The following is a 15253-nucleotide window of genomic DNA, read 5'->3' on the forward strand; positions in this document are numbered from 1 at the left end:
ATACGTAAGCCTTGCTAAGCATCTGAAAATGAATATATTTTTGAGAATAACAAGAGCTCAGCAAAAAATACGAACTAGCTTTCAATTTACATGCCTTACAGAAACACCAGCTAAATCCAGGCTTCCTCCAATACCTCAAAAAACCCTTTAAACCACAGTGTTAACACCCTTCCAAAAATTGCCTATTCCTACTGAGTCTGTTCAGACCTTCAAGTAAGATTTTTCACAAATACAGGCTTGTTAAAACCATCACTACTCTCCTCATGAAAATTCACCCTCAATTTCATAAAAACCAGGAAATCCCTATAGATCTACAGCAATGTGGGCTTAGCCAACCAAGACCGTTTGTCATGCTGCTTCTGACACCACCAGCCATTCTGTGTTACTGGAGTCCTTGGGGGAGGCAAACACTTGCCTGTAGTATCTCCCACAGAAATGCCCCAGGGAGCCAAAAGAGCCACCATTTACACACCTTCCCCAGCCCACATGTTCCTCCCATTCTCCAGCTGCATTACCTGTGTCACCTGCAAACAGGCCTCCACAAAAAAAATCCAGCAGACACACCTGGTAGGCCAGGAGGGAAAAGCTCACAAAGGCCAAGAAACCCTTCACAGTTAGAAAACAAAAAAAGTATAAATTCCCCATTCTGGATCCCTTCTATACAGAACCAAAGAACAGATAATTTGCAGCTTACTTAGCATACCTTATATAAAGATAAACAGCAGTACAAGTAAACATTTCTCTTTGCAGAAGACCCCACACCTTCTGAGAATCCGTGATGGAACTGAATCACACAGCCCAAGAAATGCTTCTTCCAAGTAGGATTATTAACATGCCTATTGCTGAATAGTCAATCTTTCAACTTCTAATGAGTTAAAAGGTCAAAAAAAAAATAAAATGACCGAATCCTTATAAGCAGCACTGAAATAAGAAACAGGTGCACAAATAATACAACAGAAGTTTGATATGGAAACAGATTGATGTTTCAAACTATACGGTACAATGAACAACTAAAAATCAAAATGACAAATACTTTTGGACTTCGTCTGAAGCATCTTAACATAAGATCAGACTTAACTGACAGCAGGCAGCTATGTATCAGTATCAGTTAGATATACCTCTGACTGTGAAGTATAGGACTATCTAACAGCAGAATCCCCTCTCAAATTCTGACATGCATCATCTACATCTACTTCTGATACATGCCAGGTTTTACATGTTGACACTTCGCAAATACATTTTTTTCCTGACAGTTCCTTCACTAGCTAGCTCCAGTGACAGATGACTGAAGCCAGGAGAGTAAATGGCGCCGTTTCTCTGTATTTTTGGTATAGAGAGTAGGTTTGGTGTAACAAACAGCATTTGTACCCCTAAGCAAGTGAAATACTGCCCTTGCAAGATCACGCCCAACTAACTTCACAGCTTCAAAGTAGTAGAGTCACACTCGTTCTGGAACATGCGTACTCCAAAGAGCAGATACCTCGCCACAGCATGCCTCGGGTGGAAACGTGCCACATGGGAGAGTTGGGCAGCAGTAAGCTCTCCTCTTTGCTCTACGGGAAATCAGGTGGCAGGACTCCACCATCACTTCCAAAGTTAGCAGCACCACATTCTCTGTGGGAATCATCCAGACTCAGAAACAGCATGAAATACAACAGAGCCCCTCTAAAATCTGCTGCTGTGCAATGAACATGCTCCGGAGCCCTTACATGCTCCTAATGCATAAAGCTGAGGAGTTGAGATGCTCTATTTAGGCTATCAACCAAAATTCTCTCAACAAAGAAAGCAACAAAGTGAGAGGAAAGGAGTAGTTCATATCAGTATCTCCAATGAACATGGGGTAATTAAAAAAAAAAAGGAAGAAGAAAGAAAAACACCCAAGCAATCGGTTAAGGTAATGAGGAAAACACTTGTATACATATTCTCATTAAAACAAGCTACATGCGAAACCAAGAAATCCAGAAGCTTCATTACTAATCACATTAAAGAAACAACAAAACACTGATGTTTCTTCCTCCATGAGTTGCTTTGAAACTTTTCCAGTATTTTTTTTTGCATAGTTTAGAATCAACTTTATAGAAAATGAAGAAATAAAAATACAGATTTGTTTCTACAAGCAGAGGTTCAAGTTCAGCTTTATTTCCTTTGTACCATGAACGGAGTCATTGTCTTCACTGTACAAAACAAAACAACTTCCTTTAATTTTAAGATAATTAACAACAATTACAGCAGTCTAGACAGACATTGTCAACTTAAGTCTAAATTGCTTGAGAGGAGACTGGCTGTACAGCCACCACGGACTCATTTGGAGAGTGTATTTTCAGCCCACTAGGTTTTATTCCCCCAACACCTCTTCAGCTTTAGGAAAAGCAATTCCTATATCAAGACACAGGCCTTCTCAGCTACAACTTTTCTCCCTGCCTGTCTTCACTTTCCCACTTTCCCTCCCCACAAATGAGCTATTAATTCCTAAATAAATGGAATGAGTAGCACTTAACATCGGGAGCCGCACAGGTATGTAGGCTCCTATCTCCTGTTTAGAAGCCTGTTTAAATAGGAATTAAAAGACTAAATGCTTAAAAGACTAAATCCAATGCCTTGGATTTAGGCCCAAAAGCTCAAATATCTGCAAACACAGGTACCTGACTTCGCCGGAGCGATCCCCGGCATGACCGCAGATGAACTGCACAGGCCCTGGAGAAGCTCTCCAGAGACAAACGCCGTTTTCAGAAGTTTGCTACTACGACACAACGGCCTGAACGTGACAGGAAACTGTCCCTCGTGCTTGTATTCTGAAACCCTGGAGTGCAACTTCTGGTATACATTCGCTGTCTTTGCATCGCCCTTGTGCAACTAAAAGCCAATCACCAACTTTGTGTACAGTCTGCTTTTAAAAATGAAGTATTTCTTTCAAGATGCAGTGGCTACCTTGAGCATGGCCTTTACCTGCTCCAAACATCAACACGGGTGTTTGTTTTACAGCCGATTGCCAGAAAACATGACCATTTCCAGGTCAAACACCCACATGGCAGCTCCAGAAGGAAGTGCGTCTCCAGATCCACACTTCAGCCATGACCAAGATGCCGTAATTCCTCTTAGCTTTAGGAACAGCTTAAGTACCTTCCTTGTGAGTGGCCTTTGATATGCCTCTGTTTGAGCAGTGTACTGAAAATAGCACTCATGGTGCCTTTAAAGTATTAGTCATCCCATTTTAAGGCCGAAGCCACTAGCCCCAAGCGCAACGGGTGTCCCCGGGCCGGCGGTACCCCCTCCCTCGGCCTCAAGACCACCACACGCCGCCCCTCACCGCGGCGTCGGCGGGCCGTGGCCACGGCATCCCCGCCTGTCCCGGGGGAAGCCGCAGGAGCAGGGCGGGGAGGCCCGACCCCCCGGCCCCGTCGCCACCGGCCCCGCTCACCCTTCTTGTCCATAAGCCACATGAAGAAGAAGCAGGGCGCGAAGCCGATGGGCCCCCAGAAGACGAGCAGGGCGATGTCCCAGCCGCTGAAGCCGAAGGCCAGGCGGGCCGAGTTCTGGATGGGGCCCCAGGTGTTCCACACCAGGCCCTGCGCGAAGCCCAGCAGCGAGAAGAGTAGCAGCACCAGCCACCGCTGCCCGTAGACACGGCCCGCCAACGGCGCCAGCCGCCGCACCGGCACCGCCACCGGCGCCGCCGGGCCCCCCGCGGGCCCCCGCGGCTGCGGCCGCCGCCGCTGCTGCTGCTGTGGTGGTGGTGGCGGCGGCAGGAGGGGCTGCCGCTCCTCCGCGCTGCTCCAGCTCAGGCCCATCTGTGGGGGCCCGCCAGGGACGGGGCCGGGGCAGGGACACCCACACTTCAACCCCCGAGAGCGGCGGCGCTGCCCCGGCCCGGCACAGCCGCATGCGCGGTCGGGGAGGGCGGCCGGCCGCCTCCCTCCTCCGCCAGCGAGGGGAGGAGGGAAGCGGCGGCGGGGCGGAGAGCCGGGACTGCCGCCTGCGGGGAGGGAGCCGAGCCGGCCGACAGCCGCGGCCCGTGGGGTCGTGCGGGGCGGGGAAGCCCCTGGGTCCCCCGGGCCGTCACCCCGCGGGGAGAGGGGACTCGGGTCCCGGGGCAGCCCGCGGGAGCCGCCGCTAGGGGCGAGGGGGCCGCTCGGGCGACTCCGGAGGGGACGGGGACAGCCCCCGCCTCGCGGCCGCTGCCAGTCCCGGCCGTCACGCTGCCTCCGCGGCTCCGCCCCGCGCAGCGGGCCGGGCTCCCCTTTCCGTTAGTGAGTGCGGTGCCGAGGGGAGCCAGACAGAGCCGCCCCGGAGGGAGAGCCGGCGGAGCATGGCCGAGGCGGACAGCCGCCCTCCTCCCGCGCCGGGTAGGTGCCCCTCGCCCCTCCGCGCCCGCCCAGCCGCGGAGGGCCCCGCGCCGGGCCTGCCGCGCTGCGGCCTAGCGCGACCTGGCGGGCGGAGAGGCCCGGGCCCGGCAGCCCGGCTTGTTTCCCGGCCGCGGGACGGCGGGAACGGGGGCGTGAGCGGGACCTCGGTGCTTCTCCTTCAGCTCCTCCTCCGAAACGTCCCGTGGGCGCGGGCCTGTTAGCGCTGCGCTAGGCTGGCCTTCCAGTGAGCGTGGGTAGCTTCGCGCAGGGGCTACTGCCGTTAAGCTTCTCGGGCATATCGGCCCTTGTAAAGTAAATTGTGTTGTGGTGAGGTGGATACAAATCAGACACAGTCCGGCTTGGGGGGAAAAAACAGTAGGATTTAGTTACAGCCTGCACTTAAATACATTTTTTAATTATTCAGATGAATATACTGTCATGTGGGCTACACGAAGCTCATTAGAAACTGATCTCTTAAATAGATGGAAGTATATATTCATTCCATTAGGTTGCGTGAGTATTTATCTGTACATCTACCATCTGCACTTGTCATAAAATTCATGGCTCATATGCTGCACAATGCTTCATCTTCCCTGAAACACTTAAGTATTTCAGTTTGGCTTGTTTAGCCATTCTGTTTAAAAGTCTGGAATTTGCCTTGATAAATGCTTGTGTGCTTAATTGGGGAGGGCTGAACAGTGGGATCCACGTGGGCTGTTTTTAGACCCGGTATCTATGTGTCCCTGTTGATGAGCGTCACACGTGGTACCCATCCCACGGGGATCTCAAGTATGATGAAAAAGAAAATGAGATTTTGTCAGAAAAGTTCAGGAAATTCCCCAGGAAAAATAAAATTCGTGCACAATTAAATAATGGGGGGACATACGGATAGTAACAAACTAAAATTTGAGCTTGCTGTATACAACTGTAGTGACTAAAATACAGTAAAAGTATTGGACGAGAGTCAGATTTGGTCATGACCAGTGCATATTCCAGTAGTACTTTGAGTCTCCAAGTAAGATTAATTCCATGTTTTACTAGGTCTTTTTCATACATTACCATGTCAGCATAGTTTAGCCCATGCCAACATGTTCTTTCAATTTACAATGGCTATGTTACTACTTTAATGTAATTGATTTGGTGGCATTGTGCCAAAGACAAAGTGCTGTCATTTGCAGAAGTAAACAAAGTGAAAAAGTATTTCTCTCTTTGAACATATTTCAATTAGCTGTAGTAATTGTGGCTGTTTCTTGGCTGTTCTACTGACAGAAAACCCATCCAGAAATAAGGCAAGTGGGGCTTTGCATTGTCCTTTAACTGTAAAACTTGCCTCTTGCCTCTCACTACCTGCATATTAAAATGGAAACTTGAATGTAAGCAGGATAACTCTTTGATAACTTATCCAAGCCACCTCATCTTATGATGGGTTTAAAGATATTTTGACTCCTGCATGGGTCAGCAAGAAAGAGAAATTTCTGAGGAACAGCAGCAAAAGAAAGGAGCTGTCAAAATAGGCTCAGAAAATGTAGGGTTATTTACTCTTGACTTAATCATGATATAAATAATTTATTTTAATTGCTTGATTTTAAATCACTCTATCTTTTCATAGCTTCACAACCCATATGCACATCTTTCAGTCATGGCCTGACCTTTTCTATTCCAGCTATTTAATTAACACAGTGTAATATTCTGTGTGAATTATTCTTGTTTGCAGGATATGGCACCATTTAAATTTGTTAATGTAAAGGAGCAGTGCATTGTTGATAAACTGTTGGAAACCAAATTAGCTTTATCTTGCAGCTAGCTGATTGCATTATTTCACTCATGGGTATAATACTTCTCTAAATATGCTAATTTCACTCTTTTCTCCATGTGGTGACATTTTTACTGTTCTCATTACTGACATTTGTAATATTTGGGGTGGGAAAATCTTTTCTTGCTTTAACCTCATTATAATGTAGCTAAAGAAATTTGAATATTATCAGATGAAGTGCACATATATTCAGGCAAGTGGAAATGTTATTTTGTCTCCAGGCCCAGAACCTTCACGCCTATAGCAGGACTTGCATAGACTTAACAGCGCCTAGATCCAAAACTGTGATACAGAAGCCCATCCAGTTACTAATCGCCACAACCACAATACCATATCCATTGGTAGGTGCCTCCATTTCAAATTTGAAAGCTCTCAAGGTGCTTGCATCTGCTTATTGATGTCTGTCTGCCTGTGTCTGGCCTAAAACCTTCTGGAATTCTTCTTGGGATGAGCTGGTGGCCTCAAGCTCTGATAGACTGATGGTGACGGATAAAAATTATATGTCTGAAGCTCTTATTGCTGCCAAATGCTCATCCCATCCCTGAGGCAGGCCTGGCTGATCTGCTTATAAGTTGGCACCTAGATTGTGCTGATTTAAGCCTGGCTTATTAAGATAAACTGAAGGCTTTGACAGGTTTGTTAGAACCTTGAGGCACCTGGAGAGTCTAATTCAGCTTAAACACACCTATCATGTAATGGTTGAGCTGAGCAGTCCAGGAGAGTATCCCTGCCATGGTACAACCCCCAGTTCCTAGCACATTAGGAAGTGCCATTTGCTCTCTCCAGTCATCAGGTTTTTGACAGATTTGCTCTCCACTTGACTTTCTCAGAGGGATTCAATGAACTTCATCATCCCCTTCTTTCTTATGTCTCTCTCCCACCAACTCCTAACATCATGGGGACAATCTTGTACTTCTTATGTCAACTTGTATCTTGGAATCTGACAAGTAGCAATTGATTGCATACCCTACGAAGGCTAGAAGCATGTTGGCACAAAATGGGCAGGACCCAATATTCATTCAAAGATTGAAAAGTGGCGTTTAGCCAATTCTGAATATTCCTTCCAGCATCCGTAAAGAAACTGTTTTCCAGGGATTTCCCTCAATTTCTTACCAGAGACACAATGGACAGACCAGTTCCAGAGCAATATGACTAGCTCTTCTTGCTGGCATCAGAAACAATAAGATCTGCACTGAGGCAGTCCTAGCCCAAGGAGACTAAGTGGACATTTTCACCCTGTATTCCCAACTCAACCTAACATCCTTGTGTGACTCAGTTCATTCCCATCATTCTCAGGTTTTCAAGACAGAAAATCACTAGTCTTTGAAACTGGATTTCCCTAACACAACTTTGGGATGCAAAATACTCTATTGATGTTGTTTGCAGTTACTTGGACATGGTAGCCCTGAATAAAATGAAAGCAAGAACACAAGGACTCAAAGCCCAAGTCAGGTGTGACTTCTGCATATTCCTTTTGAGAGCTACAGTGACAAATCTACTGTGTGGTCTACAGGGAATCTGGTGAGATGTCTTTCATTGGCTAACCACAAAGGTAGAATCCACAAGATAAAGGAGCTACCCCACATCTCCCTAAAGGACCTTGCAATGAGCTCTGGCTCACCACAAACCTAGAATCATCTCCACTACAGTGGTCACTTTGCAATATGGATATACACAGCCTGCAATCAAAAGGTATAAATAAATGCCCACTGGATAACACCGATATTTGAATTTATTCTTAAAACTGTTCAGCTTTCATAAGCTGAAGATGTGTCTGTATTTTTCGTTTCTTGTTGATACTGTAAAAAAGAAAAAGCAAGCACTCTAAAACCGTTTTCCTTTTGAAATACAAGGAAATCATTGTATGACATTAGAGCTGGAAGTCTGTCTACCTCTCAATGAAAAAGAAAGGTGAGAAAAGATGCTGAAAGGTACAGAATACACAGATTGGAAGGTGCCCGAACCAAGCCCAAAACAGAGCAGATCCCAAACAATTCTTTCTCATTTCTGATTTCTCATTTCTGATCAGAATTTTTGTCATTGTTCTCCTATTGTCTTACATCTAAGCAGCAAGGAGTAACTTAATTATTGCTCTGATATAATTAATGATGTAGACATTAGGGAGTTTGTTTCTGTTGGTCTGGCTAGTCATGCTTGGCTGTCATACAATAGGTGTGCCGTGTGCTCACCAAATGAGTCTTCTAAAGACCTTGTCTGGGTAGGTGTTTGGGATCAGATCCATTTGAAAACACGATGCTCACAAAATGTTGTTTCTCTGTTTAGAAATGTGACTCCCTATCATGTAATTCTGTATAGAAAGAAGAGGCTAAATTGATTGTTTCTGTATCTGTGCTTTTCTGAACAGGGGCATATATGATTTACGATTAAATTATTGTATGCATATTACAGACACAATGCGATTCTTGGGAGTAGATCCAGTAGCCAGAGATTTTGATTTCTACTAGAGTATTTCAACAAGAGCAGCAGTAAGGCAATTTGGATATCTTGGTATAAAAGTGCAACTTTAACCTTTTGCAGTTTTATTGTTTTGCTAATGTTCAGGGGATTATCTTAAATTTCTAAATACCATGTGCTTTTGAAGACTGGATATAGAAGACATTATTGCTTCTAATACTACTATTGAATTAGTCAATGGGTGACGTGGTGACATTAATGTTTAAAAGGGATCTGAAAATATTGAAACTCCTCTACTGAAAGGACTTTTCCAGATATAATAGGTTGACAAATCCTGAGTTTTGGTAAATTTGCATATCGCAAGAAGCTTCCAAAATTCAAAGCAGTAGCACTGTCATGGTTTCTTCTAAAATTGAGGATCACCTTCAGTCTCCAGAAAAGCAGGTGCAGCTGATTAGAACAAGAGTTTATGCACATCTGAGTGGAGATTTGGGACTGCGGTGTCCTTGATCATTTCTGATATTCAGCTCTTGGTCTTTACAGATAAAGAAACTTTGTAGGCATTTGTTACTGAAAAGAGAAATAAAATCTCTTTAGGGAAGATGGTAAAGGTATGTTGACACCACTAGTAGCAGCTTGTTGTAGTATAAAGTTCTGAAAGATAAGCTTCTGTGTAACAAGACTGTGCTTTTTCAGTAAAAACAGAGTTTCTTTTATGTTTAGTATTTGTATTAAAACAGAGAATTAACATTAATGAAATGTTGAGGTTGAAAATTAAATTAGAACAGCTTGGTAGTTAACATTTTGGTGAGCTGTATTAGGTTGAATGTATCCTTAGCTCTACATTATGTCAAAGCAAGATTTTATGTTCTTTATATTGAACCCCAAGATTCAAAACATATACTTTTAACAGTTTTTCACAGACAAATTTCATGTTGCAGCATGATAAGCTTTTAAAGAGAAATAGCAACCTGAAACAAAGGTTAAGCTCACTTGTGCTTGTTTTACCTATGCTGACAGAAATGGAATGATGTAAACAGATGGAATAATAGTCATGCTTTTGCTTAATATTCCTATAATAATGGCAATCTCTGGATCTGATACCCTGATTGTGCACATTGGTTATTGTGCACTTCAGAAACTGTTCTTGAGGTTCACATGGTGGGTCTCTCTGGTTTCTTTCAATTCAATAATTTATGTAATTCAAAAATACCTCTTTTATTCTTTTAAAGTATAATTTCATTATGACAATTATACCTCTGACTCAGTCGTTAGTCGTAATTTGTATGCTATGTGTTACAATAATGAACAAAGGCTTATATACTTCCATCCTAACCCGTGTGGACCAAATTCAAAAGGCTCACTTGTATTATTAAGTATTTATTACAGTGGCTTATGGGAAAAAAACATATTTTTAGAATACTATTGACTATTACTGACTATTTACTATAATAGCTTATGGGAAAATGGTGTCTTTTAGAAGATTTATATTCTTTTGCTTCTGTCATTTTTAAGTTCTTGTCAATCAAGTTTGCAGGATAGGACAACAATAAAGCCATAAATGGTTGCAGTTTCTGACTGAATTTTATACAGTGCATTCATCAATTTAAGAGTAGTGCGTTCATATTTACTACTAACAAGAAATAGAAAAAGAAATAGAAATAAACTTTACTTACAAACATGAACAAATTACTTTTTCTCAGAAATATAGATGTTAGTTCCCTGATGTGCCTGTTCCCTTACCTCAATCATAATGTTATATTAGTATTAAGGTTTGTATTAAATTTCCCATCTATTAGGAAGTGTTGTGAGAAATGTGTATTGGTGCCAGTGGGGTATTTGGAAGAAATGGGCTTGTTCCTAAATTTCCTCAGCAGCAGGTGGGTGTAATTTACACCCCAAACAGACAGACAGGTGGAATTGTAGCAGCCTAGCTTAAGGAAGAACAGTCTCTCCTGTTGGAGAAGCTCTTTTATATCCTGGAAGGTGTTGGTCAAAGACCGTAGCCTTTTCCTTCAAAAGAAAATGAAATGCCATTTATCCAACAAGTGCTGCAGTTTCATTGTGTTTCACTTTGCTCTCAGCAATTTTCCGAATAAGAAGTATATACAAAGTTCATTGGAAATACATTTAGTATGACTTCTGTCAGTTGTGCATGTCCTAATTTTCCTGGATTTGGGGGGGTGGGAGAGGAGTATTTCAAATGGCAGAAGATGGAGGCAAGAGTTGTAAGGACAGGGAGGGAAGGGGAAGTATTTCTTACACTAGAGGAGACCAGAGGAGCTGAGGTCTTTCAGTTAGTTAGCTGAAAACCAACACAGCTGCTTTCTAAAAGTGCGCTACAGGATGGGAGGAGAAGAGACAACAGGCAGAAGCTGGCCAGGGGTTCAGGAAGAGTTTTCTAGGAAGAGCCCTAGGGGGTTTAGGAAGGAATTTCATAAATGTATGCTTGAGATTATATGCTGTCATTTAGAGCAGGGGCTGGGAAGCCCCTCCCAGTGCCGTATTCTGGGCTCAACCTCTTACTCCACCCCGAAGAAGTCTGGCAGCTATTTCCTTTTCTTTATCAGAAGGACAGCTTGAGGTTTGAGGGCATAGCCCACACTCTTGTCTTACTTCATGTCTTGAGTCACTCAGACTTACTGTAAGAAAAGCTGTAAGATGCTCAGCCCTGCCATAGGAGGACTGGAAAGTGAGTGCAAATACAAATCCCACTTTTGGCCTCTTTCTTTTCCTTTGATGCCCCCCTTCCACAGTAGCAGACACGGAGGGCAAGAAAGGGTGTGTTGACTTCATGCTACCAGAGTAAGATTCAGGTGCCAGTCTTTACCAGTGCAGAGACGTGTTTGACCAGTCTGTCCTAAGAGGCTCCATGCAACTGCTAACTATCCTTCAGTAGCCAAAACATCTATGCAAATCCAGGTTAGATGCCCCCCAGCTATGGTGCATCTGCAGTATTGACATTCCTGGAGTCAAAAATAATAGTAACAGCAATAACTGGTCAGGAAGTAATACCTAGATGTTAATGTGGTATATCCTGAAACCACTTGTGTATATTTAGGTGCATTCTATTTGCCCAGAGTAGGCTGGTTATAGTGCATAACATTGTAATCACATGCAGATTATTTAAAGTTGTTTTTTAATTTACAGAGTTTAATGATGTACTGTGAAATCATTAAGCCTGACCTCTAAATCAAGTCACTTCTCTTTGGTTTGGGGAGTTTCCCCATCCTCCCCCATACCTTCTCTTTTCCCACTCCTGGTTGTTGGATAGTTAGGATTTTGGAGGTTAGTTGATTTTTTTGGGTGACCTGGCTGCTCTGTATTAATGTATTCAAAATGCAATTCAAAATTGTTCTTTTAACTTTTTTTTTTTTAAAGAAATAAGGATAATGAAGCATTACGGATTTGCAAGAAAAACAATTTGATGATGCTTATACCAAATACATGACAAGGATTTCCTTGTACTCCCTCTTTTAGAAAATAATTTTAATACATCTCAATTAAATCTCATATTTAAGCAGCAGGGTGTTTTGGCAGAAGCCAACTACCACACACTAATGAACTCTTCTAATTTGATTAATTAGTTTGGAATGAATGACAGTACATTTAGCTTTTTAATGACAGTGCATTTAACTTCTGAACAACTTTGGTCAAGTCCACTGTTCGTCAGACTGCCTGCTGTGCTAAACTCTTTATTCCCCAACTCTTCTCAGTTATTCAGAAAAATTGTTACTCAGAAACACTAAATTATTTTCTCTCCTAGAAGCACAAAGTCTACTGGAAAGTACTTAGCCAATTCATCGTTTTTCTTTTACCTGCCCTCAGTGCTGAAGTCTGGATGAGTCTCCATGTTTGACAGCACTTCATGTAAAGACTACTGGAGAGCTTTGGTTTTTTAATTGGAAGATCTCTATTTTGCAATAGGTTACCTTTCTAAAGAACAGCTCTATTTCTCACCAATTATATAAGCTGTCACAGTCACAAATCTTGAGCTAAAACTTGGTTCGGTTTTTCAGTTCCTGGTTGGATTCTGTACATGCCTTGTGTAAAGTCAAAACATGAGACAAATTATTCCTGCTTCCTTTTGTACTGTGAAGCCACATCATTTGTTGAGCCTGATAGAAAGAACTAATTTAGCAATATTCCTTTTCTCTTTTGGATCAGAGTACAACTGAGAAAATGAAGAGTCCAACAGAGCTTTTCTTTTCAAAGGGAATATACATTCCTATTCTCTCCTGCTACCTGATCTCCCCCAGGAATTTGATATCTAATGGCCAAAATGTGCCATGGACATTTTGTTTCTTTGCAACATGGTATTTATACACGTTGTACTTACTTATACACATCTGTGTCCAAACTGTATGCCTGTATGTATGCTGTACAACCTCAGGTTTTGCCTAGGCACCAATTACCATCAATTTCAGGTTAGGAAATACCGAGAAGGAAGGGCCCAGCCTATGAGGGCTTTGTGAAGCTATGATAACAATAACTAAGGAAAAGATTATTATTAAATTACAAATTTTTCTGCTAATATCTCTTTCAAGAGATATCTTCAGGTATCTCCTGTAATTACTTTTTGCCACTCCTCCAGCATATAGTTCAATCAGAAATCTCTGTTGGTCATGAGCAGTGTTCTCCAAATTATCATAATATCTATTTGATGTAAGATATGATATTTACCTTTTATTATGTGCTTTTTCTCTAATAGTCGTTTAGATATGCATGACAAGTATTATGGGGAAAGAATTGTGTTTAGCTGACTGCTGCTCTCACGAAGGAATACATAAAACTGAATCAAGACACTTAAAGATTCTTCACAGAAAATTGGCAAGAATCCCCATTTGTCTTTCCAAAAAACCCTAATGTTCATTTGTCTAATGCTTTACATTTTCTAAAACATTTCAGACTTCACTGCTGATGATATCATATGTATTGTATGTGATTGCATCAGGAAGAGATATATACTCATTTAACAATGACTTTAATACTGTTTGAAGATAGGAATGATTAGCATCTTACTAAGACAGACTGTCCACTTTCATTGTTTCTAAATTTTATAGGGAAGCAGGTTTACAACTGAATATAGAGTGGTGACATGACAAAAAGCTCCAGCTAACGTTCAGTAGAGGAGAGGCTATTTAGACTAATTGTGGTTTTTTTGTTTGGCATTGATACAAACTCTTCCAGGTAGCTTGAGCTCTGCATTTCCCACTGTATATTCACTGTGGTTAAAACCACACCTTTCAAAAGCACAATATGCATGTGGAAATCACATTAGAAAGCCACATAGAATCAACAGTTGGCTTCAGTGAGCCTTCCTGTCTCTTCTAGTAACATTTCTGCTTTTGTAGCACATCCCAACTGTTGACTGAAGTTTCAGGATAAACCTGAAGCTTTTGCAATAGAACTCAGCTTTACAAAATCCTTCAAAAAAGTGCCACCTGTTTCTTGCATCTCTTTGAATTTATATCCTCTAAAATAAGTAAATGTATTGCCCTGAAAAAAAAAACACAATTGAGTAGTCAAAAAGACAGCGATGTGGTGATGAGCTTAGCTTAAGCAGGAATAATTTCATTTTTACAAGTTGGAAAAACTGAAAGGCGTGTTAGACCAGCAAGCTCCTGCATTGTGAAAGCCACTTCTGTACGATATTATAATTGCACCCCTTAGAGATGGAAGAAGTTTCATAAATCCCTCTGGGAGTGTTCAGATTTGGACTGAGTCTTGCCTTTAGTCTTTAAACAGCATCACTGCAAAAAAACATGCTGAGCTTTAGCCTCTTGCCATGCCTCGCAGCCAGCTCCTGGTAGCTGCACCAGCACGTGCCGTTGTGTCTGCAGATGGTCTTTCTGCCTTCTCTGGACTTGCTCCCTCTAGGTATACTAACCTATTGCTCGGAAACCCCAGAGCTTCCTTCCGGGGATGGTGAAGACCATATGGTAAGACATACGGTCCCTGTGAGGCCTCCTTATGTCCTGGTTGTGCAAGTTGTTGGAGTGCGAGACTGAAGGCCAAGTGTCGTAGACATCTCTGTGTCACTGCAACACCGTACTGTAAAGTGTTGCTCGGCGTATGGAGGAAATGTGGAAAACAAACCATACCCCAAACTCCCTCCTGTCATCTGCCTTAAGAAAGGGAAGCCATTTAAAAGTTTTATATTCCGTGGAGATAAACTATTGGAAGTCTTTAGTTTTAAAGCTTCAAGCTGGAGTTTTCATGAGGAGTGGGAGGAGAGAGCAATTCAGTTTCCCTGGAAGTCTGTGGGAGAAGGGAACCCTTGACCGTAGGAGACCCCATGCCTGCCGCTGAATATATGTGAAGACAGCAGTTTAATTTAGAAAACTAAAAAGTACAGCTATGCTGGAGTATAAACCCTGCTGAAAGAAGGGGGACTTGCAAAAGTTTCCAAAGGGATTTGGCCTACAGCACGTACAGGGCTTCTCTTATTCCTGCCATTCATACTTCAGCATTCATACATTTATTTTAAACTATTATGTTTGAAACAATGCTGAAGAACCATCCTTGGTGACGTTGTTCCTGGTGGGTCGTCTTCTGTGTTTCCCCAAGCTGGTACTGCTGGGCTGCCCTGTGCAGGACTGGCTGGTTCCCCACTACCTGTCCTACCACCCACACGTGGGGAGGAGCGAGAGGCAAAATTAGCACCCAGCAAAGGGAATTT

General features: G+C 42.8%; 2 protein-coding genes across 2 annotated transcripts in view; one reads left to right on the plus strand and one right to left on the minus strand.

Annotated features, from left to right (window-relative positions):
* The window catches only part of SLC49A4 (solute carrier family 49 member 4), a gene marked incomplete at both ends in the record, with an annotated part of 64672 nt that extends 60884 nt beyond the window's left edge, over window positions 1–3788 (minus strand). Inside the window, one exon of the mRNA XM_082001726.1 lies at window positions 3419–3788. Coding sequence (XP_081857852.1) covers window positions 3419–3788 — 370 coding nt within the window. The remainder of the gene's footprint in view (window positions 1–3418) is intronic.
* Window positions 3789–11232: 7444 nt separating this feature from the next.
* Window positions 11233–15253, plus strand: part of HSPBAP1 (HSPB1 associated protein 1) — a gene marked incomplete at both ends in the record, with an annotated part of 29194 nt that continues 25173 nt past the window's right edge. The window contains one exon of the mRNA XM_082001176.1: window positions 11233–11263. Within this exon, the coding sequence (XP_081857302.1) occupies window positions 11233–11263 (31 nt within the window). The remainder of the gene's footprint in view (window positions 11264–15253) is intronic.

This window comes from Phaethon aethereus (assembly GCF_964289735.1).
Source record: "Phaethon aethereus genome assembly, chromosome: 6".
In the NCBI taxonomy this organism is placed as follows: Eukaryota; Metazoa; Chordata; class Aves; order Phaethontiformes; family Phaethontidae; genus Phaethon; species Phaethon aethereus.